This window comes from Oncorhynchus masou, chromosome 8 (genome assembly GCF_036934945.1).
Source record: "Oncorhynchus masou masou isolate Uvic2021 chromosome 8, UVic_Omas_1.1, whole genome shotgun sequence".
NCBI classification, from domain to species: Eukaryota; Metazoa; Chordata; class Actinopteri; order Salmoniformes; family Salmonidae; genus Oncorhynchus; species Oncorhynchus masou.
In genome coordinates, this window is record NC_088219.1 from 46,342,349 (window position 1) to 46,365,175 (window position 22,827).

A 22,827-nucleotide genomic window follows, 5' to 3' on the forward strand; every position below is an offset into this window, starting at 1 on the left:
AGCCGCCCATCGTTCCGGATGGTCAAGGCAATGAGCGAGTTGAGATCTGTCGGTAGTTCCCGGACTGCTAGCTCGTCCTTCACTTCCTCCGATAATCCATGCAAGAACGTGTTGAACAACGATTCCGGGTTCCAGGCACTCTCAGCTGCCAACGTGTGGAAATCCACTGCGTAATCTGCCACACGGTGGGATTCTTACCAAAGCTGGAGTAACTTCCAGGCAGCCTCTATCCCGGACAATGGAGAATCAAAAACCTTCTTCACCTCCGCTAAGAACTCCTCCAGACTGAAGATTACAGCTGACTATTGTTCCCACATGGCCGTAGCCCAGGCGAGAGCCCTCCCGGACATAAGCGTGATGAGGTACGCTATCTTCGAGTAGTCCGAGGGAAGGACGACGGCTGCAGCTCGATGATGAGAGAACATTGCAAAAAACGCCCTACAGGTTCCCGACTCTCCATCGAAGCTTTCTGGGGGAGGTAAGCGGGGTTCTCTGGAAACCAGGCTGGCCGTGCTGCTAACAGCCAAGTTACTGAGAGGCAAAGAGGTTACCGTCATGGTAGGCTGCCTGAAAGACAACCCACGGAATTGCTCAAGCAAATTGTTCAATGCGCGGTCATGGCTTTCGGCCAAGGTCTGGAACCCCTCCATAAGACCTCGAAGCAACTCCTCGTGCCTTCCAAGGGTGGCTCCTTGGAAGGAGACTGCGTTGCGGAGCTGGTTCGAGTCTGCTGGGTCCGTCATGGCCAGTTTGTACTGTCAAGGCTCAGGAGAATACCAAGATGCAGACAGTTTCGAAGTAACAAAGGTTTATTACAAGAACAGGGGTGACAGGCAAATGACAGGTCAAGGGCAGGCAGAAATCAGTAATCCAAAGCAGAGTCCGAAAGGTACAGAACTGCAGGCATGCTCAGGGTCAGGGCAGCATCCATGGTGTTGTGACAATATACAGACTGGCAGGCTGGCTCAGGGCGTTCAGAATGGTCAAAACCAGGAGAACTAGAGAAAGACAGGAAAAATGCTGGTAGGCTTAACAGGTATAAATACACTGGGGATAATGGGGAAGATGGGCGACACCTGGAGGGGGGTGGAGACAAGCACAAAGACAGGTGAAACAGATCAGGGTGTGACACTACCTTGTTTAATTAGGGCTCTAAATAAATACTAGTTGTGCCCCCGCACCATGGATTTAATATGCCCCCTCAGGCATATCATCCTGGTCCCAGGCCTGGTTGCCTTATTTCACTTGTAATATCTAGCATGCTCCAATTGCGTCCTCTGGCATTTGTCCAGTTTATTCATATTCTCTCAGTCAGTTCTTCTACAATTTGTTGCTGTTTACTTCATATAGTTCTTTGATGTTGTGAATTGTAGTAAGGGCAAATCAATTCCCTAGCTTTCTACAGGACATTATGGGTATAAATGTATGATAAAGGTTTATCTATGATGGAGGACTTTTCAATTTCAGCTTTTTACTTTTCAAACTTATTTTATATTCACATCCAAGTTTGTGAATATATCCAAACTTTCTGTCCAAAAATGATGCAGAAAAATGAATCCATGCTTTTGTCACTTCTAGGTTAGACTACTACAATGCTCTACTTTCCGGCTACCCGGATAAAGCACTAAATAAACTTCAGTTAGTGCTTAACACGGCTGCTAGAATCTTAACTAGAACCAAAAAAATGTGATCATATTACTCCAGTGCTAGCATCTCTACACTGGCTTCCTGTTAAGGCAAGGGCTGATTTCAAGGTTTTACTGCTAACCTACAAAGCATTACATGAGTTTGCTCCTACCTATCTTTCCAATTTGGGTTCGCCGTACATACCTACACGTACGCTATGGTCACAGACGCAGGCCTCCTAATTGTCCCTAGAATTTCTAAGCAAACAGCTGGAGGCAGGACTTTGTCCTATAGAGCTCAATTCACATATGCTGTCCAGGCCACAGCTGGGGGCAGAGGGTGGTCTATAGCAAGTGGCAACGGTGAGACTTGTTTCTGGAAAGGTGGATTATTAAAAGTAGAAGCTCAAATTGTAAGACAGAACTCTGAAAGCTATCTCTGCAGTAGATTGCAAAACCGTCCCCCTTTGGCAGTTCTATCTTGTCGGAAAATGTTATAGTAAGGGATGGAAATTTCAGTGTTTTTGGTGGTCTTCATAAGGCAGGATTAAGACAAGGCTAGGACATCCGGGTTGGCAGAGTGTGCTAAAGCAGTGAAATAAACAAACTTCTAATGTTAACATGCATGAAACCAAGGCTTGTACGGTTACAGACATCAATAAATGAGGGCACCTGGGGAATTGGAGTGGAGCTAGGCACTGCAGGGCCTGGATTAACCTCTACATCACCAGAGGAACAGAGTAGGATAAGGGTACGGCTAACGGCTATCAGAACTGGTCGTCTAGTACATTCGGAACAGAGAGTAAAAGGAGCAGGTTTCTGGGCACGATAGAATAGATTCAAGGCGGAATGTACAGACAAAGGTATGGTAGGATGTGAGTACATTGGAGGTAAACCTAGTCATTGAGTAATGATGAGAGAGATATTGTCACTAGAGATGTTTACACCAGGTGATGTCATCGCATATGTGGGAGGTGGAACTAAATGGTTGGCTAAGGCATATTGAGCAGGACTAGAGGCTCTACAGTGAAATAAGGCAATAATCACTAACCAGGACTGTAATGAACAAGGCATATTGATATTAGGGAGAGGCATGCATAGCCGGGTGATCATAGGGGTCCAGTGAGTGGTTGGGCTGGCTGGAGACACGGCGATTCAGAAACTTAGCAGGCCGGTGGATACCAAGCTAGCAGAAGCGCCTTAGAGGGACCTCGATGGAGGAAAGTCTGTTTTAGCCTCCGCATGCGGTGACGTCGATAGATCAGTCGTGATGGATTAGTAGGGTTCCGAGTAGCAGAGGGGCCCAAGAAATTGGCCGATGGATCTATTCAGCTAACGGTCCAATATGCTAGCGGGCCGCGGCTAGCAGATGGGCATTTAGGAGACGTGGCGATGTAGGGGACAGGTGAGTACCCCCTCAAGCAGATTACGTCATAGTCCAGTCGTGAAGGACCGGCGGGGTTCCATGCCCCTTGCCGGCAGTAGAAGGGGTCCAGGTATTGTAGCCCAGGAGTGGCTGATGGGCTAGCCGGGAGAATGGGCCTAGCATGGGCTAGCTCCAGGTTAATTGGTGCCTGCTTTGGGACAGATGTTAGCCAGGAGTAGTCACTCGGATAGCAGCTATCTAGCTGCGATGATCCAGGCGAAAAGCTTCAGAGCTTGCGGTAGGAATCTGGGGATATAGAGAGAAAATATTTCCAGTATGCTCTGGTTTGAGTGCCGTTGTACAAACTGGCGAGAGCTTTCCGAGCTAAAGGTTAGCTGATGACCTCTAACAGTGGTTAGCTGACTACTAGCTAGTAGCTAGTGAGCTGGCTAGATGATGGGGGATTCTGGTTCCGATGTAAATAAAAATACTTCAGAGAAAACAGATCCACACATTGGGCGAGGCGGGTTGCCGGAGAGTATTTTGAAGTTGAGGTTTAGAAAAAAATCTAAAAGATATGCGAAGACAAAGATATAAAACGATATATACATGGGACACGACAAGACTAAGGTCAAAGACATCTGACTGCTACGCCATCTTGGACTTCTCGGTGTCTTTCCTGTATCTTTATTCACTCATTTTTTTGTCTCATATAGACTGTGTTTTATGTGTGAAGGGCACTTTGAAATATACCTTTTGTAATTATACTGGAATGACAATTTGTACAGTATGTAGACTCAGAAAAAAAATAAACGCCCTCTCACTGCCAACTGTGTTTATTTTCAGCAAACTTAACATGTGAAAATATTTGTATGATAACAAGATTCAACAACTGAGACATAAACTGAACAAGTTCCACAGACATGTGACTAACAGAAATGGAATAATGTGTCCCTGAACAAAGGGAGGAGCGAGGGGGGGTCAAAATCAAAAGTTACAGTCAGTATCTGTTGTGGCCACCAGTTGCGTTAAGTACTGCAGTGCATCTCCTCCTCATGGACTGCACCAGATTTGCCAGTTCTTGCTGTGAGGTGTTACCCCACTCTTTCACCAAGGCACCTTCTGGGGGGAATGGCCCTAGCCCTCAGCCTCCGATCCAACAGGTCCCAGATGTGCTCAATGGGATTGAGATCCGGGCTCTTCACTGACCAGCGCAGAACACTGAAATTCCTGTCTTGCAAGAAATCACGCACAGAACGAGCAGTATGGCTGGTGGCATTGTCATGCTGGAGGGTCATGTCAGGATGAGCATGCAGGAAGGGTACCACATGAAGGAGAAGGATGTCTTCCCTGTAACGCACTGCGTTGAGATTGCCTGCAATGACAACAAGCTCAGTCCGATGATGCTGTGACACACCGCCCTAGACCATGACGGACCTTCCACCTCCAAATTGATCCCGCTCCAGAGTACAGGCCTCGGTGTAACGCTCATTCCGTCGACAATAAACGCGAATCCGACCATCACTCCTGGTGAGACAAAACCGCGAAACAGTTTTCATAACTGTGACCTTCATTACCTCCTTTAAGCTGTTAGTGTCTTAACGTGTGAAACTGTTTAAACCCTTTACAATGAAGATCAGTGAATGTTATTTGGATTTTTAAGAATTATCTTTGAAAGACAGGGTCCTGAAAAAGGTTTATATTTGTACATTGTAAAACTGGATGGATATCAGCTTGGCATTAAGATGATTCTTTCAACTTACTTTTTCACATGCATCTATTTATATAAACTCAAACATACATCTTTATACTGTATGTGTGTGGTAGAATATGCCTCCTCAAATGTTTGTTTCTTCTCAATGTGAAGCACAGTTGTTGGTATAACAAGGAGATTCCCCTTCAGTCCATTTCCAGTATGCAGTTTTGTTTGGGGTATTGGAACACCCCTTCTGGAGAACAGAAAGCAAGTGTGTTGACTGAAAAACGGATCTACTTCAGTATCTTGCACAATAGTGTCTCTGAGTCACTGGCTGCAGCCCAAATGGCACCTTAATACATTTACAGTGCACTACTTTTGTAGGGCTCAGGTCAGAAGTAGTTTACTATATAAAGCATAGGCTGCCATTTTGGGACGCACCCAATGACTAGAGAAACATGAAGCTCATCCTTGTTTTGACCCTATGCTGTTCTTTAGAAAAATATAATTCACAGAGTCATTGAACACAAACTCATCAGTCCAGGTCTGTGGTCTGCCTGTTGGGACTGTGAGCAGCACAAAAAAAATAAATTCCGTGGCCGTAATAAACAAAGCCTGGGGATCCACAGTTGAAGTATGTTGTCACGTTCTGACCTTAGTTCCTTTGTTATGTCTTTGTTTTAGTATGGTCAGTGCGTGAGTTGGGGTGGTAGTCTATGTTCTTTTTTTCTATAATTTGGGATTTCGGTGTTTGGCCTGGTATGGTTCTCAATCAGAGGCAGCTGTCAATCGTTGTCCCTGATTGAGAACCATACTTAGGTAGCCTGGTTTCACCTTTGAGTTGTGGGTGATTATTTTCTGTTCAGTGTTTTTTCAGCACCATACAGGACTGTTCGTTTGTCGTTTTATTTTGTTCAGTGTTCATTACGTTATTAAAAATATGAACACTTACCACTCTGCACATTGGTCCTCTTCTTCCACCTACGACGAGCGTTACTTATGGGACATATTATGTAAAATTAACCGATCTTGTCAGGGGAAAATAAAGAAAAATGTATTAAATATTTATTTTATATATTTAGGGAAAAAAAAAGGGGTTTTGGAAATGATGCAGACAAATGATGGAATTCACAATCTGCAATATTAAAGCTGATATACCCCCATAGAGTTGATATATTTTTATCAACACTTGACCCTAAATAATGGACTGACTTGGTAAGGTAGAGGGGGAGAGGACATTTTATTTTCCGAGCACACCAAAACAATATTGTATTGTGAACTCCTACTTCCTCCCTGTACGATGGACTAATATATTCTGTTCTATTAATGTCTCACTGAAAATAAAGCTCTATAAAGATATGCTGACTTAGAAGCATAGTCAATTATTAGTTCACATGGATAACACTTTTGGTTTATTTCATATTGTATAATGTCACACATTCACAAACCATGCTCCAAAAAGGGCACATGTATTCTGGTGGCATGCAGTGGAGTACTAGGCTGTTTGTTTCCCGTATATGTGGAAAAGTAGTGTTAACTGACTGATGGAAGAATATTTTTTATAACCCTCAATGTAGCAATATTTAAAGGTCTGTACATGCAACATCCCTTTCTGAGCATATTCTCTGTAGGAACAAATATTGGAGTTCGTCCTGTACGTATGTTCCAAACAAAAGAATCTCAAACAAATTAACAAAATATACTGCACTTTTCAGTCTTCAGAAAATTCACGACAACACAAAAATGAATATGAAAAACATTTCCCAGAGAAAAAAATTATACAAAAACTTACTTTTCAGTATATGATAATAATGCAACAGTAATATCTCTTTCTTTGACCTCGAACAAGAAGTTTTGATGGGCAGGGAAATTGCATAGCATTTCTTCATTCCATTCATGACGCAAAGTCAATAAGGCATTGTGAAAAGGCAAAATGTACATTTGTCAAACAGTTTTTTCTATCTGGAAAGATATGTCATTAACCATACACCTACTAGTGTAGCATACAATGCCTTCAAAGTATTCACACCCCTCGACTTTTTCCACATTTTGTGTTACAGTCTGAATTTAAAATGTATTAAATTGAGATTGTATTTCACTGGCCTACACACAATAGCCCATAATTTCAAAGAGGAACAATGTTTTTTTAAACATTTTTACAAATGAATAAAAAATGAAAAGCTGAAATGTTGAGCCAATTATTCAACCCCTTTTATGGCAAACCTAAAGTTCAGGAGTAAAACTTTGCTGAATCAGTCACAAGATGCATGCACGCACTGTGTGCAATAAGTATTTAACATGATTTTTGAATGACGACCTCGTCTCTGTACCCCACACATACAATTACTTGTAAGGTCCCTCAGTTGAGCAAGGAGGTTTTCCAGTGTCTCACAAAGAAGGGCACCTATTGGTAGATGGGTAAAAAAAAGCAGACATTGAATATCCTTTTGAGCAAAGTTATTAATTACACTTTGGATGGTGGATCTATACACTACAAAGTTAAAGGCGTCCTTTCTACCAGAGTTTAATGGCTGTGATAGGAGAAGACTGAGGATGAATCACAACATTGTAGTTACTCCACAAAACTAACCTAAATGACAGAGTGAAAAGAACTAAGCCTGTACAGAATACAAATATTCAAAACATGTATCCTGTTTGCAATAAAGCACTAAAGTAAAACTACCAAAATATGTGTCAAAGAAATTTAATTTATGTCCTGAATACAAAGCGTTATGTTTGGGGCATATCCAACACATCACGGAGTACCACACTTCATATTTTCAAGCATGGTGGTGGCTGCATCATGTTATGGCATCGGACCGAGGCTCTGCATCTGTCCTCGTGCTCCTAGACCTTAGTGCTGCTTTTGATACCATCGATCACCACATTCTTTTGGAGAGATTGGAAACCCAAATTGGTCTACACGGACAAGTTCTGGCCTGGTTTAGATCTTATCTGTCGGATAGATGCGGATGACACACAGCTGTACATTTAAATGAAAAATGGTGAAGCCCCAAAACTGCCCTTGCTAGAAGCATGTGTTTCAGACATAGGGAAGTGGATGGCTGCAAACTTTCTACTTTTAAACTCGGACAAAACAGAGACAAAACAGAGATGCCTGTTCTAGGTCCCAAGAAACAAAGAGATCTTCTGTTGAATCTGACAATTAATCTTAATGGTTGTACAGTCGTCTCAAATAAAACTGTGAAGGACCTCGGCGTTACTCTGGACCCTGATCTCTCTTTTGAAGAACATATCAAGACCATTTCAAGGACAGCTTTTTTCCATCTACGTAACATTGCAAAAGTCAGAAACTTTCTATCCAAAAATTATGCAGAAAAATTAATCCATGCTTTTGTCACTTCTAGGTTAGACTACTGCAATGCACTACTTTCCGGATACCCGGATAAAGCACTAAATAAACTTCAGTTAGTGCTAAATACGGCTGCTAGAATCCTGACTAGAACCAAATTTTTTTATCATATTACTCCAGTGCTAGCCTCCCTACACTGGCTTCCTGTCAAAGCAAGGGCTGATTTCAAGGTTTTACTGCTAACCTACAAAGCATTACATGGGCTTGCTCCTACCTATCTCTCTGATTTGGTCCTGCCGTACATACCTACACGTACGCTACGGTCACAAGACGCAGGCCTCCTAATTGTCCCTAGAATTTCTAAGCAAACAACTGGAGGCACGGCTTTCTCCTATAGAGCTCCATTTTTATGGAACGGTCTGCCTACCCATGTCAGAGACGCAAACTCGGTCTCAACCTTTAAGTCTTTACTAAAGACTCATCTCTTCAGTGGGTCATATGATTTGAGTGTAGTCTGGCCCAGGAGTGGGAAGGTGAACGGAAAGGCTCTGGAGCAACGAACCGCCCTTGCTGTCTCTGCCTGGCCGGTTCCCCTCTTTCCACTGGGATTCTCTGCCTCTAACCCTATTACAGGGTCTGAGTCACTGGCTTACTGGGGCGCTCTCATGCCGTCCCTGGAAAGGGTGCGTCACCTGAGTGGGTTGATTCACTGATGTGGTCATCCTGTCTGGGTTGGCGCCCCCCCTTGGGTTGTGCCATGGCGGAGATCTTTGTGGGCTATACTCAGCCTTGTCTCAGGATGGTAAGTTGGTGGTTGAAGATATCCCTCCAGTTGTGTGGGGGCTGTGCTTTGGCAAAGTGGGTGGGGTTATATCCTTCCTGTTTGGACCTGTCCGGGGGTGTCCTCGGATGGGGCCACAGTGTCTCCTGACAACCTCCTGTCTCAGCCTCCAGTATTTATGCTGCAGTAGTTTGTGTCGGGGGGCTGGGTCAGTTTGTTATATCTGGAGTACTTCTCCTGTCCAATTCGGTGTCCTGTGTGAATCTCTCCTTCTCTCTCTCTTTCTCTCTCTCGGAGGACCTGAGCCCTAGGACCATGCCCCAGGACTACCTGACATGATGACTCCTTGCTGTCCCTAGTCCACCTGGCCGTGCTGCTGCTCCAGTTTCAACTGTTCTGCCTGTCCTGTGTGGCTCAGTCGGTAGAGCATGGCGCTTGCAACGCCAAGCGTCGTGGGTTCGATTCCCGCTAGGGCCACACATATGTAAAAGGAGTGGCCCCAGCCGACTTGTAAGTCGCTTTGGACAAAAGCGTCTGCTAAATGGGATATATTATTATTATTATTATTATTATTATTATTCGACCATGCTGGTCATTTATGAACATTTGAACATCTTGGCCATGTTCTGTTATAATCTCCACCCGGCACAGCCAGCAGAGGACTGGCCACCCCACATAGCCTGGTTCCTCTCTAGGTTTCTTCCTAGGTTTTGGCATTTCTAGGGAGTTTTTCCTAACCACCGTGCTTCTACACCTGCATTGCCTGTTGTTTGGGGTTTTAGGCTGGGTTTCTGTACAGCACTTTGAGATATCAGCTGATGTACGAAGGGCTATATAAATAAATTTGATTTGATTTTGATTTGACTACAGTTTTTGGGGGGAAAATAAATAAACAAATGGAATAGAGTACAGGCAAAATCCTAGAGGAAAACATGGTTCAGTCTGCTTTCCAACACTGGGACACAAATACAGCTTTCAGCAGGACAATAACCTAAAACAAAAGTCCATAAATACACTGGAGTTCCTTACCAAGATGACATTGAATGTTCCTGTGTAGCCTAGTTACAGGTTTGACTTAAATTAGCTTGAAAATCTATGGTAAGACTTGAAAATGGCTGTTGAGCAATGACAACAACTAACTTGCACAATCCAGCTGTGCATAGCTTTTGGAGACTTACCCAGAAAGACTCACAGCTGTCAAAGATGATTCTAACATGTATTGAGTCAGGGGTGTGAATACTTATGTAAATCATATCGCTTTTTCATTTTCAATAAATTTGCTAAAATTTCAAAAAACATGTTTTCACCTTGTCAATATGGGTATTGTGTGTAGATTGGTGAGAATGTTTATATTGAATCATTTAGAATGTAGGATGTAACAAAATGTGGAACAAGTCAAGGGGTATGAATACTTTCTGAATTTCAAGAGGGTCCTGTTGTATTGGCTAGCATCACCTTTTCGCTTCCTTCAAGTCTTCTTTCTTGGAATGATGCGTCATCACACTTTGTCCATTCAAAGTTAAACTTGGCCGGCTTATAGAGAATAGGGGTCCACATCTAGGCTATGGACTTTTCTTAAGAGGTCAATGGGTGACGCCAACTACCTAGGTCAGTAATTAACTGAAAATAAACGGGTCTGCACGTAGGCATCTATTTCCTTTTTAGGATCTTAAAACAATAAAACCTTGACTTACAGGCAAACTATATCATCCACTTAAAAGAGATTTAACAAGTCACGTCAAGATGCCCACATGAAGTTCATGATTGCCATTTGGGTAAGTGCAAAAATAATAGGCTGACAAAGTTTGGAACAAAAGTGAAATGAACAAAGGCGCAGAGGAAGAGTCACTGTACATGAAGTGTGACAACCTCGAACTAAGTCACCATACGTCCTCCTAACACTGAGGCCTGTAGCCGCTGAGCTGAGGCATGTAGCTAGGGTCAGGGCCTGGCTGTCCGTCAGGTGACTGACCCTCCTCTGTGGGTGTGGTCTGCTGAAAGTCCTCCTCCAGGGGGCAGAACCGGCGCAAAGCCAACCCCTGCTTCTTCATCTCCATCTGGTTCAAGTCCTCCAGGTCTCCGCTGTCGCCATTGTTCCCCCCAGGCAAGCGCCCGAAGTAGGGGTTCCGCAGGTTGCGCTGTGACTCGGGGCCCTCCGGGTGCTCCTCGCTGTCCAGCAGGGGTTGGGTGGACTCGGAGCGGGTGAAGCTGGGCGTCTGGGACGAGCCGGACTGGGGGAGAGGGCAGGGGGTCTGGCCCTTGTAGCCGCAGGATGCCACCACTGACGAGTACTGGACAGTGCTGGCTGTAGTCTGGCCCTCGTCGCCGCCCTCGTCGCTGTCTGAGACGCTCTGGTGAGGCGATGACAGGCAAGAGGAGCCGCCGATGCCGCTGCTATGCTCCTCCGACAGATATTTGTCCTTTTTGAGCGGCAGGCCTGCCTTGTCCTCATCACACAGAGACTTCCCGTCGAACACGTCCACCTCTACAATACTCACGTCACCCAGCGCGCTCTCCTTAGGAGTGTCAGCCTGGAACAAAAAGGGAGGGTTAAGTCAAGTCAAGTTCTCTTTAAAGTGCATTTCACATCTATGTTACAATACGCTGAAAAAAAGACTGAAATGGTAAAATGACTGAAATGGACACATCTGCATTTAGCAACATGTGCTTTTTGATGCAGTCAAACAGAGCACAGTATTTCCATTGACCAGATTGTTAGATCAGAATTGTTGAAGGTGAACCAAAGTGTATATTTCGTCAAATCCGTCATGATTTATGTATTGTAACAAGCCCACAGTGTTTCCTTAAAGATGCACTACGCAGAAATGGCTCCGCCATTTCCTGGTTGCTAAAATTCGAATAGTTTGCCTAATTTCAGTTCATGTACCATGACATGCAAGTCAAGTGTAGAGAATCATTGTACCATCTAAACCACTGTGAAATATATTTTCCAAAATATTTTATTTTCAACTGGTGTAGAAAACAGAAAGTAAGACACAAAAACAAAACTTAGAAATAGCATAGAAATAGAGCACATAGAACAGTTTAGAGCAATTTCAGTGCCAACAGAAATTGTATTTTGTATTCCATTATTTTTCATTTGTATTAGGATATTGAATTTGTAATATCTGCCGGCTGCGACAGAGCCTGGACTCGAACCCAGAATCTCTAGTGGCACAGCTAGTGCCTTAGACCACTGCACCACTCAGGAGGTCTAGCAGTAGCAACATTGTTGCCAAGCTTTGAAAAACAATCCATCAGGTGTATCAAGATGAACAGACAGCTGTTGACTTCAGGCTTGCAGTTGCACCAAGACCCCCCCCCCCTCCTCTCGCTCGCTCTCCTTTTTCCCTCTATCCCTCCAGTGCCTTTCACTGCAGCAGACTTTCTTTTTTCGTATGTTTAGTGTCGTTGGACTATTAGTCCCCTGCCAGTTGTAGTTGGTGTGACATTTTAGTTAAAGGAAGTTTGTGTAAGAGTTGATATTGTGAAGGACTATTTACATTTGGCCGAGAAGATTTTTGTGACATTTTAAGGCCTTTGTTTTGTCTATGAACTCACACCCCCACACACCCATTCATACCCCCCTCACTATATAGGTAATACACTACACTGGAAATCCTAGAATGTTGATGACTGGGTTATTTCTTGTCAATTGTTTCTATGAAGTTGCCGTTAAATTGCTCTGCCATTATTATTATTGCATGAGGTATTATTGGTGGGGTTCCCCCTGTGCTGTGATGTGTGTTTTTATATGGTGTGTCTTATCTTTTCTCTCCACTGGCTATCTGGCCAACAGGCTACACTCTAGGCAGTCTCTTCTGCTGATGTGTCTGTCTGGTAGTGGTACTCCATCTAGCCTACTCTTCTCCTTTCAACAGGGTTAATACCTGCCTGGAGCCCGAACAAAATCTCTCTTTACCCCCCTCTAACAATACCGCTACAGAATTGGAGCCCAAACAGGGGCTTGAAAAGAAAAGCACCCATGACACCACACACACAAAGTTGAATCATGTCTTTTGTTGGAACCCCATACTGTGTCAATGTGGACACACCTAATGGAAATTATGACCGGGATTCTTTCATTGTGGAAGGACTCGATGGTGTAATGGAGTTGGAGAGCACTGGTCCTTATCATTAGGCTTCAGGCTCAGCTATTGCTTCTCCGCCATAACCCTCCACTCAACCTCTTCCTGTTACCTTGCCCAGACAGACTGGGAGAGGTGTCTCACTGGACAAAGGGAACAACAATGGACACACACCAACCATAGTTTGACAATGCAGGGGAATTCCATTAGCAAACTCAGTGAAAGTGTGGAGGCTAATCAGAAAGATGTGCTGCCGAGGTTGGCTCACCTCCCCCGTCAAATGGAGGAAAACCAACAACAAACTGCTCAGAGACAGAAATATTTGCTAGATTCTCTGAAGCAGGATGTTCAATGGAAAATGCAAAGTTTCAAAACACTCATAGAAACTAACAATCTAGTCATAATCTACCTTGAGGAGGAACAAAAACAGAGAGCAGAAGAGTCAGCCTCTGTTGTGACGGGAGTGTGTTCTTATCTGAAAGAGGTTATGAAGAACTCTCTGAGGGGAACTATTATTTTTGATTGAACAGACTCAAAAGGAGACCTGTAATGAGATGGAAAAAGCCACAGACCTTCAACTGGAGGAGCTGCACCATGAGGTAATGCAGTGCTTTTCCCTTCTGGACAAATCCTCTGTACCTCCCTCGGGGTTTACCTCTGCCTCAGGCTCTGCCATTAAGGGAATAGGAACAGGTAGTACAACAAAACACCCTCCTCTTGCCACTGTCATGCCTCCTCTAGAGCGCTCCCTCCCTATCAAACTACTTTTCCCCACTTTTGACAGCCCAGAAGAGGATGTTGATCCACTGCTTCTCCTATAGGAGTGTAATGATTTCCTTTCTATCCTGCCCCTTACTGACTTGGAGGTTCTTGCTACCCTCCACATTGTTCTCCACGGTACAGCAAGAGACTGGTGGGAGATAGCTGATGAACATGTGTCAACCTGGGAGGAGTTTCATAAATGATTCTAACCCTCTCTATGAGCATGAACTTGTCGGAGTCCAGGGTGAATGTGGGAATGTGAATGGGAATGTGTACAGAATGTGGATGATCTGGTGTCGTGGGACTCCGTTTGAGAAGGACTGGAAGCACTACCTCCAAACTCAAAACCCTGTTCCATCATCCCGGTATCCCAACAGCTCTACTGGGGCTAAACCATCTTAGCCGTTTGTGCCCAAGATCCAAGACCAAAGTCCAGTGATGTGCTGGAGGTGTAAAGTCCAACATGCGCCAGGTTCTTGCCCCCTATGGCCAGCGAACCCGGCTATCACCGAAGGGTCGGCCTCAATGCCCACCATGAAGCCTTCAGACAGCACAACTAGCGGTCTTATTCCAATTCCGCAACAACTATCAGTTCCTCTGACTGTTATGGAAGGCCATAATCGACACAAGAGCAACTTACACCTTGATGTAGGAGCCCTGTGGCGAAATAGGGCATTACCTCACAAGGACAACCTGGGAGGAAGGACTATTCTACTTCGCCAATGGAGAACCTACCACTCCTTTGGGCTGGATTGATATGAAAATAAAGCTGCATGATGTTATTATTAACCTCCTTGCATTTGCTGTAGTCCTTGGCCTGGAGCATTCCCAGCCTCATCCATCTCAACCTGGAAATGCACGGATTTCAGGCTGGATCCTGCTACCTTACTCAGAGTCCTGGCTAGCTCAAGTAGAAGACAAGACAAGGACAGAGAGAATACGAAGAAAAGACAGACAAAAACAAGTTCCAACAGTGATGCCAGAGAACCCGGCTATCACCCTGCTTAAGGCCATACACCCCCCTGGATGACGAGAGGTGGCAACTCTCCCAGGTGAAATCTGTACACTTACACCCGGCCACACAACTGTCTTCAAATACAACATCTATACCCAGCATGAAGTCCCCATGAAGTCCCCATTAAGCAGCATCCGTACAGGCTGTCCCCCTCAATGAACAGCTCAAGAGCATCAATTCTGTGTAGATTACAGAAAGTAATGCCTACCCTCTACCGGGCATCAATGACATACTGGAATCTCTGGTAGGAGCATCCATCTTCAGTAATCTGGATATTGGCAGGTGGCAATGGATCCCGCTAGTCAGGACAAGACTACCTTTGTCACCCCTGCTGGTTTGTACTCAAAGTCATGCCTTTTTGTTTGAAGAACACTCCAGCAACCTTCCAAAGGTTGATGGACACTGTCCTGGGATATCTGAGGGGAAGAAATTGTCTTGTGTATCTGGATGACATCATAATCTACTCTGCCTCTGATCATCTGCAAAACATACAGTCCATCTTCGACAGACTAAAGGCTGCAGGTTTGACCCTGCAGCCAGAACTCAAGTTGTTCCTTGGTCATGTGGTTAATGCTGAAGATATCCATGCAGATTCAGCCAAAGTTTTAGCAGTGCAGGAGTTCCCAATTCTCACATCCCTCAAGGCTGTTCAGCACTTCCTGGGTATGGCTGGATGGTACCACAGGTTAGTGCCTGACTTTTCAAAGGTTGCTGAACCACTCAACCACCGTAAGAAGGGGCTGATATTCCAATAGACCCCTGCATGCCAAAGTGCATTTAAAGCATTCAAACACTCATCCAGTGCTTGGACATCCTAACCTGAATGCTCACTTCATCATGTACACAGATGCAAGTAAACAGGACTTGGAGCAGTCTTGGCTCATCAAACAGGACCCGGAACAGAATAATTTCTTGCCTATGCAAGTCACACGCTTAATTCAGCCGAGAGGGATTATTCAACGACAAAGGGAGTGCATCGCTCTGGTCTAGGCTTTGGAGAAATGGACTACTTGGAGGCGAAGGTCTTCACAGTTGTCACAGACCACGCTGCTGCTCTGCAGTGGGTTCTGGCATCAGGCAAGACCAATGGCCATCTTATTCACTGGTCTATCAGACTTCAGAGGTTTGACTTCTTCATTGAGTATCGCAAAGGAAACGGAATGTTGTACCAGATGCCTTTTCTTGGATTACAGAGGCTGTCAATGTTTGTCTTCCATTGTGCCGCACTTACACTACCGCTAAGTGTCTGGATGATGAGTGTGTGGAGAGCACGGCAGAATGATGCCGCCATCATGGTGATGATCATCAATTGTGGTGCGTCTGTCTGAAGACTCGAAGAGTTGCTTCAATGAGAAGTTCAGCATAATTCAGGATAAAGTGTATTGAAAAACTCCAAGAGGAGATGGAACACACAGCACCCATTACCGTGTCTTCATCCCCTCTACATTGAGTGACCAGATGATCTAAGCTTATCGTGCCAACCCCATGAGTGGGCATTTCTGTTTACCACAGTGAGCGTTTGATTCTATCTGTTCTCTTCTACCTTTCCTGGCTGGCAAATTACCAGGACGTTCTCTCTGGTTTTTCTAATCTGAATTTAGAGAACTGAATTTTAAAACTGAAACAATGCATTTGAGAAGTGGAATATATTGGTCCTATATTTAGGAGATGTAAGAAAGCTCAGGAAATATATATATACACACACACACTACTGTTCAAAAGTTTGGGGTCACTTAGAAATGTCCTTGTTTTTGAAAGAAAAGCAAAAACAATTGGTCCATTAAAAAACATCAAATTGATCACAAATACAGTGTTGACATTGTTAATGTTGTAAATTACTACTGTAGCTGGAAACGGCAGATTTGTAATTCAATATCTACATAGGCGTACGGAGGCCCATTATAAGCAACCATCACTCCTGTGTTCCAATGGCACGTTGTGTTAGCTAATTCAAGTTTATCATTTTAAAACGCTAACTGATCATTAGAAAACCCTTTTGCAATTATGTTAGCACAGCTGAAATCCTGCAATAAAAAAAACTGGCCTTCTTTAGATTAGTTGAGCATCAGCATATGTGGGTTCGATTACAGGCTCAAAATGGCCAGAAACAAAGACCATTCTGCAGTTAATAAAAGATAAGATTAGCATTCCTAAATTATTATTTTGTTGATATATAATTTGATCTCTGAGAAATTAAGCTAATAGATTGCAACCAAATTGCCTATTGTAATTCAAATAATATTGAATATAGTACCTCACATTCGATTTGGACCAAACCTTTTCGAACAATGAGTAAGACAAGTAGAATGGAGCAGCGGCTCAGAGTACTCTCATCCTATATAATGTATTCTCTGGTGATGTTTCCCCTCCAAGTTCATAGAAATTAGTCATTGAAATTGTTAGGTTTATGTCCCATCCTACATATTGATATTACCAGGTTCTGACCCACCCCCAAACACGCACACAGAGAGTATCTCTCAGATTCCAACTGCTGATTCATGCTTGGACAATCAAATATTCTAAACCAGGGATCCCCAACTGGCAACCAGCGGGCCAAAATGTGGCATGCGGGTGAATTGTTGGACATAACGTAAAAAGTGATCCCATAACGGAGAGAGATATGTGATCGTATACAAATGTAAGCTTATTATGTTTTAGTCAGGATCTGTTTGTACTTCTTGCGGTCAACTTGCAGTCTACAAATGATGTTCCAGCCCCCTGACCATACGCTGAAGAAATAATTGGTCCGTGGCTGCATCTAGTTGATGATCCCTACTCTAAACTTACCAAAGAAAACGTCTGTTGATTGGCAATTTGAATATATGCAGTTTAAGGAATAAAGATTCCTGAAATATGCAGTCTAGTGCAGTCCTAAGATTCATGTATTAGCAATAACAGACTCCTTAGGAGTTTTCATATGAGGATGCTGAGATCTAAATATAGGGACATCATTTGTTCAGAAGGAAAAGGAATAGATATGGAAATGGAGTCACAGTTTACGTCCAGAGTCATATTCCAGCCAAACAACGCAATGACTTAATGCTGAGTGAAATAGAGGCTCTGTGGGTACAGGTGCATTTACCACATTTGAAACCTATACTAGTTGGCTTCTGCTATATGTCTAATGCTGATGTGAAATAGCTTGATGTAATTTGTGAAATGTTGGATAAGGTACACTATATATACACAAAGGTATGTGGACATCCCTTCAAATTAGTGGATTCGGCTATTTCAGCCACAGCCAGCCTGGCTGCCCCAGTCAACTGTAAGTGCCGTTATTGTGAAGTGGAAAGCACGAAGAGTGTAAAAAAAAATCAGCAACACTCTCTTCCAAGTTCCAAACTGCCTCGAGAAGAAATGCCAGCACAAGAACTGTTCGTCGGGAGCTTCATGAAATGTGTTTCCATGCAGCCGCACACAAGCCTAAGATCACATTTACATTTTTACATTTAAGTCATTTGGCAGACGCTCTTATCACCATGTGCAATGCCAAGTCGGCTGGAGTGGTGTAAAGCTTGGACCTGACCTCAACCCCATCGATCACCTTTGGGATGAATTGGAACACGAGCCAGGCCTAATCGCTAATCAGTGCTCGACCTCACCAATGCTCTTGTGGCTGAATGGCACTCACTAGAAAAACCAAAATACCAAAAGGCTGGCCCTAAGGTACAGTAATCTACCAAAGGTCCTACAAGGGGTTCAATCAGGACTCATTTGTGGATGAGGTTCAGAATGTGCAATGGCTGGAAGTGTGTAGTGAGGATGATCCTGAAATGGCACTGAGTGTGTTTGTGAAATTATTTATGAGTATTGTTGATAAGCATGCCCCATTAAGAAAACGCACTGTGATGTCAAACAGTGCCCCATGGATTGATGATGAGCTGAGAAATGTAATGCTTCATTGTAATGATGCCAAAAGGGAAGCAGATAGATCTGGCACTCTGTCGGGTAAGCAAAGTTATTGTACATTTAAGAAATCTTGAGAACAAGGTAAAAAGAAAGGATATTATCAGCACAAAATATATGAAGTCAAGGGTGAGGGGGAAAAAATATGGAGAATGTTTGAATGTTATAATGGGTAGGTATTCAAACATGTTTGCCTCCTTTCTTGAATCAAAGGGTATGTTTTTTACAAAACGACATGACATTGCAAATTACTTTAATGAATATTTTAAAGGCAAAGTGGACAAATGGAGAAATACCATGAGTCCAACTGATGACTCTGCCATACACACTTATAAAAGATTGCATTATGAATGAGAGGCATTGCAAGTTTGGATGAAGGATAGGATGAATAAACAATACTCCGAGGCGCAGCTCCATACTACTTGTCTTACTCATAGCTAGGAAAAATGGTCCAAATTAGATGATAGGTACTATATGTATTGAATATTATATGAATTCTATTCATATAAATGGCCAATTTGGATGCAATCAATTAGCTTAATTTCTCAGAGATCAAATTATATTTCAACAAAATAATCTTCTGTTTCTAACAACCGAAACGATTTTAGAACAATCTGAGATGGTGGGTGTCAATCTCGTTTTGTGGTGGAACGACCCATGTGGATGTAATGGCCAGTGGAGAGCAGATAGGAGCAATACATGTTTTGAGAGTTCAGCAACACAGAAACTTAATTGACAAGTGGCTCAGCAGGTGAGTTGTACTATAGAGTTTAAGAAATAAAGTACTATCTTATCTTACCTAAACATCCTCTTTGACGAGCACAGGAGGCACTTAAACTTACTTTGGATGTGAAATCAGGAGACCATTTAGCGATAGTGCTGTTGGAGGGGTCAGGTACCGGTGGCCAGATCTTCTTCTTTATCCTACATAGAAAACAACAGTGGGGTTAGAAATTATTGACCTCCTTTGATAAAGATGAGCAAAAACGACTGTATACAATAAATATTTAAAATACTGAGCTATATCTTGTCGTCAAATTTTGGTAAATTATAGTATTTTATACTAATATATACTAATTGTGTTACTCAAATCTGAGTAAATGCTCTTACAATTGAACATCACACTTCAGCCATTGTAAACATCCAAATGTAAAATGTAGAGACATTCTACTTCATACAATTCAAGAGTGTAGTTGAGACTTACGAGTCCATTTTGTAAATGCAGCAGAGCATGGTCAGCACTACGGAAAACAGGAAGCTGATGCACACAGACACCACAATGGCTTCTACCTGCCCGGGAGCTGAGGGATACACACACAGAACTGGAATGGACATTGGGAAGCTAGGAACATGCCTTAAAATCGACCATGTTGGTCAGGAAAAATGTCCTTCTAGAAACTGTGGCCAAACACAGGTTGGAGATACAGTAACAGTACACCTAAAATAGACTACAACTAAAAGGAGAAATGACAGAAGGGCACAATGAATAGGTTGAAGTTGCGACTACGAAATGTATTTGGAGCATTGGGTGTTCAGGACTGCTACTTTGAAAAAGCTTTACTGGGACACATTACAAAATATGAAAATGTTTTACTGGAATACCAAATATATGGAAATATATTGAAAAGTTCTAGGATGGAACATACTGTATATACAGTACCAGTCAAAAGTTGACACACCTGCTCATTCATAGGCTTTTCTTTATTTTTTACACATTTCTACATTGTAGAATAATAGTGAAGACATCAACACTGAAATAACATATATGGAATAGTAGTAAGCAAAAAAAGTGTTAAACACATCAAAATACACTGCTCAAAAAAATAAAGGGAACATTAAAATAACACATCCTAGATCTGAATGAATGAAATATTCTTATTAAATACTTTTTTCTTTACATAGTTGAATGTGCTGACAACAAAATCACACAAAAATTATCAATGGAAATCAAATTTATCAACCCATGGAGGTCTGGATTTGGAGTGACACTCAAAATTAAAGTGGAAAACCACACTACAGGCTGATCCAACTGATGTAATGTGCTTAAAACAAGTCAAAATGAGGCTCAGTAGTGTGTGTGGCCTCCACGTGCCTGTATGACCTACCTACAACGCCTACAATGGTCTCCTGAGGGATCTCCTCCCAGACCTGGACTAAAGCATCCGCCAACTCCTGGACAGTCTGTGGTGCAACGTGGCGTTGGTGGATGGAGCGAGACATGATGTCCCAGATGTGCTCAATTGGATTCAGGTCTGGGGAACGGGCCGGCCAGTCCATAGAATCAATGCCTTACTCTTGCAGGAACTGCTGACACACTCCAGCCACATGAGGTCTAGCATTGTCTTGCATTAGGAGGAACCCAGGGCCAACCGCACCAGCATATGGTCTCACAAGGGGTCTGAGGATCTCATCTCGGTCCCTAATGGCAGTCAGGCTACCTCTGGCGAGCACATGGAGGGCTGTGCGGCCCCCCAAAGAAATGCCACCCCACACCATGACTGACTCACCACCAAACCGGTCATGCTGGAGGATGTTACAGGCAGCAGAACGTTCTCCACGGCGTCTCCAGACTCTGTCAAGTCTGTCACATGTGCTCAATGTGAACCTGCTTTCATCTGTGAAGAGCACAGGGCGCCAGTGGCGAATTTGCCAATCTTGGTGTTCTCTGGCAAATGCCAAACGTCCTGAACGGTGTTGGGCTGTAAGCACAACCCCCACCTGTGGACGTCGGGCCCTCATACCACCCTCATGGAGTCTGTTTCTGACCGTTTGAGCAGACACATGCACATTTGTGGCCTGCTGGAGGTCATTTTGCAGGGCTCTGGCAGTGCTCCTCCTGCTCCTCCTTGCACAAAGGCGGAGGTAGCGGTCCTGCTGCTGGGTTGTTGCCCTCCTATGGCCTCCTCCACGTCTCCTGATGTACTGGCCTGTCTCCTGGTAGCGCCTCCATGCTCTGGACACTACGCTGACAGACACAGCAAACCTTCTTGCCACAGCTCGCATTGATGTGCCATCCTGGATGAGTTGCACTACCTGAGCCACTTGTGTGGGTTGTAGACTCTGTCTCATAATACCACTAGAGTGAAAGCACCGCCAGCATTCAAAAGTGACCAAAACATCAGCCAGGAAGCATAGGAACTGAGAAGTGGTCTGTGGATACCACCTGCAGAACCACTCCTTTATTGGGGGTGTCTTGCTAATTGCCTATAATTTCCACCTGTTGTCTATTCCATTTGCACAACAGCATGTGAAATTTATTGTCAATCAGGGTTGCTTCCTAAGTTGACAGTTTGATTCCACAGAAGTGTGATTGACTTGGAGTTACATTGTGTTCTTTAAGTGTTCCCTTTATTTTTTTGAGCAGTGTATATTTTATATTTGTGATTGTTCAAAGTAGCCACCCTTTGCCTTGATGACAGCTTTGCACACTCTTGGCATTCTCTCAACCAGCTTCATGAAGTAATCACCTGGAATGCATTTCAAAAAAATGTTGTGCCTTGTTAAAAGTTCATTTGTGGAATTTCTTTCCCTCTTAATGCGTCTGAAACAATCAGTTGTGTTGTGACAAGAAGAAGGTGCTGTACAAAAGACCTTTCTGGTAAATGACCAAGTCCATGTTATGGAAAGAACAGCTCAAATAACCAAAGAGAAACTACAGTCCATCATTACTTGAAGATGTGAAGGTATGTCATTGTGGAACATTTCAAGAACTCTGTGCAGTCACAAAAAAACAATTAAGCACTATGATGAAACTGGCACTCATGAGGACTGCCACAGGAAAGGAAGACCCAGAGTTACCTCTGCTGCAGAGGATAAGTTCATTAGAGTTACCAGCATCAGAAATTGCAGCCCAAATAAATGCTTCAGAGAGTTCAAGTAACAGACACATCTCAACATTAACTGTTCAGAGGAGACTGCGTGAATCAGCCTTCATGGTCAAATTGCTGCAAATAAACCTCTACTAAAGGACACCAATAAGAAGAGACTTGCTTGGTGCAAGAAACACGAGCAATGGACATTGGATCGGTGGAAATCTGTCCTTTGGTATGATGAGTCCAAATCTGAGATTTCTGATTCCTACCGCCGTGTCTTTATGAGACGCAGAAAGGTGAAGGGCTGATCTCCACATATGTGGTTCACACCGTGAAGCATAAAGGATGTGTGATGGTGTGGGGGTGTTTTTCTGGTGACACTGTCTATGATTTATTTGGAATTCAAGGCACACTTAACCAGCATGGATACCACAGCATTCTGCAGTAATGACCCAACACGCTT

At 43.5% G+C, this 22,827-nt stretch overlaps 1 protein-coding gene across 1 annotated transcript in view; it reads right to left on the minus strand.

Annotated features, from left to right (window-relative positions):
- Nucleotides 1–5,908: 5,908 nt before the first annotated feature.
- The window catches only part of LOC135544748 (interleukin-6 receptor subunit beta-like), a 55,024-nt gene continuing 38,105 nt past the window's right edge, over nt 5,909–22,827 (minus strand). The window contains exons 14-16 of the mRNA XM_064972611.1: nt 19,757–19,853; nt 19,395–19,476; nt 5,909–11,312 (exon numbers count right to left, since the gene is read on the minus strand). Of these exons, the coding sequence (XP_064828683.1) occupies nt 10,677–11,312; nt 19,395–19,476; nt 19,757–19,853 (815 nt within the window). The 3' untranslated portion in view covers nt 5,909–10,676. The remainder of the gene's footprint in view (nt 11,313–19,394; nt 19,477–19,756; nt 19,854–22,827) is intronic.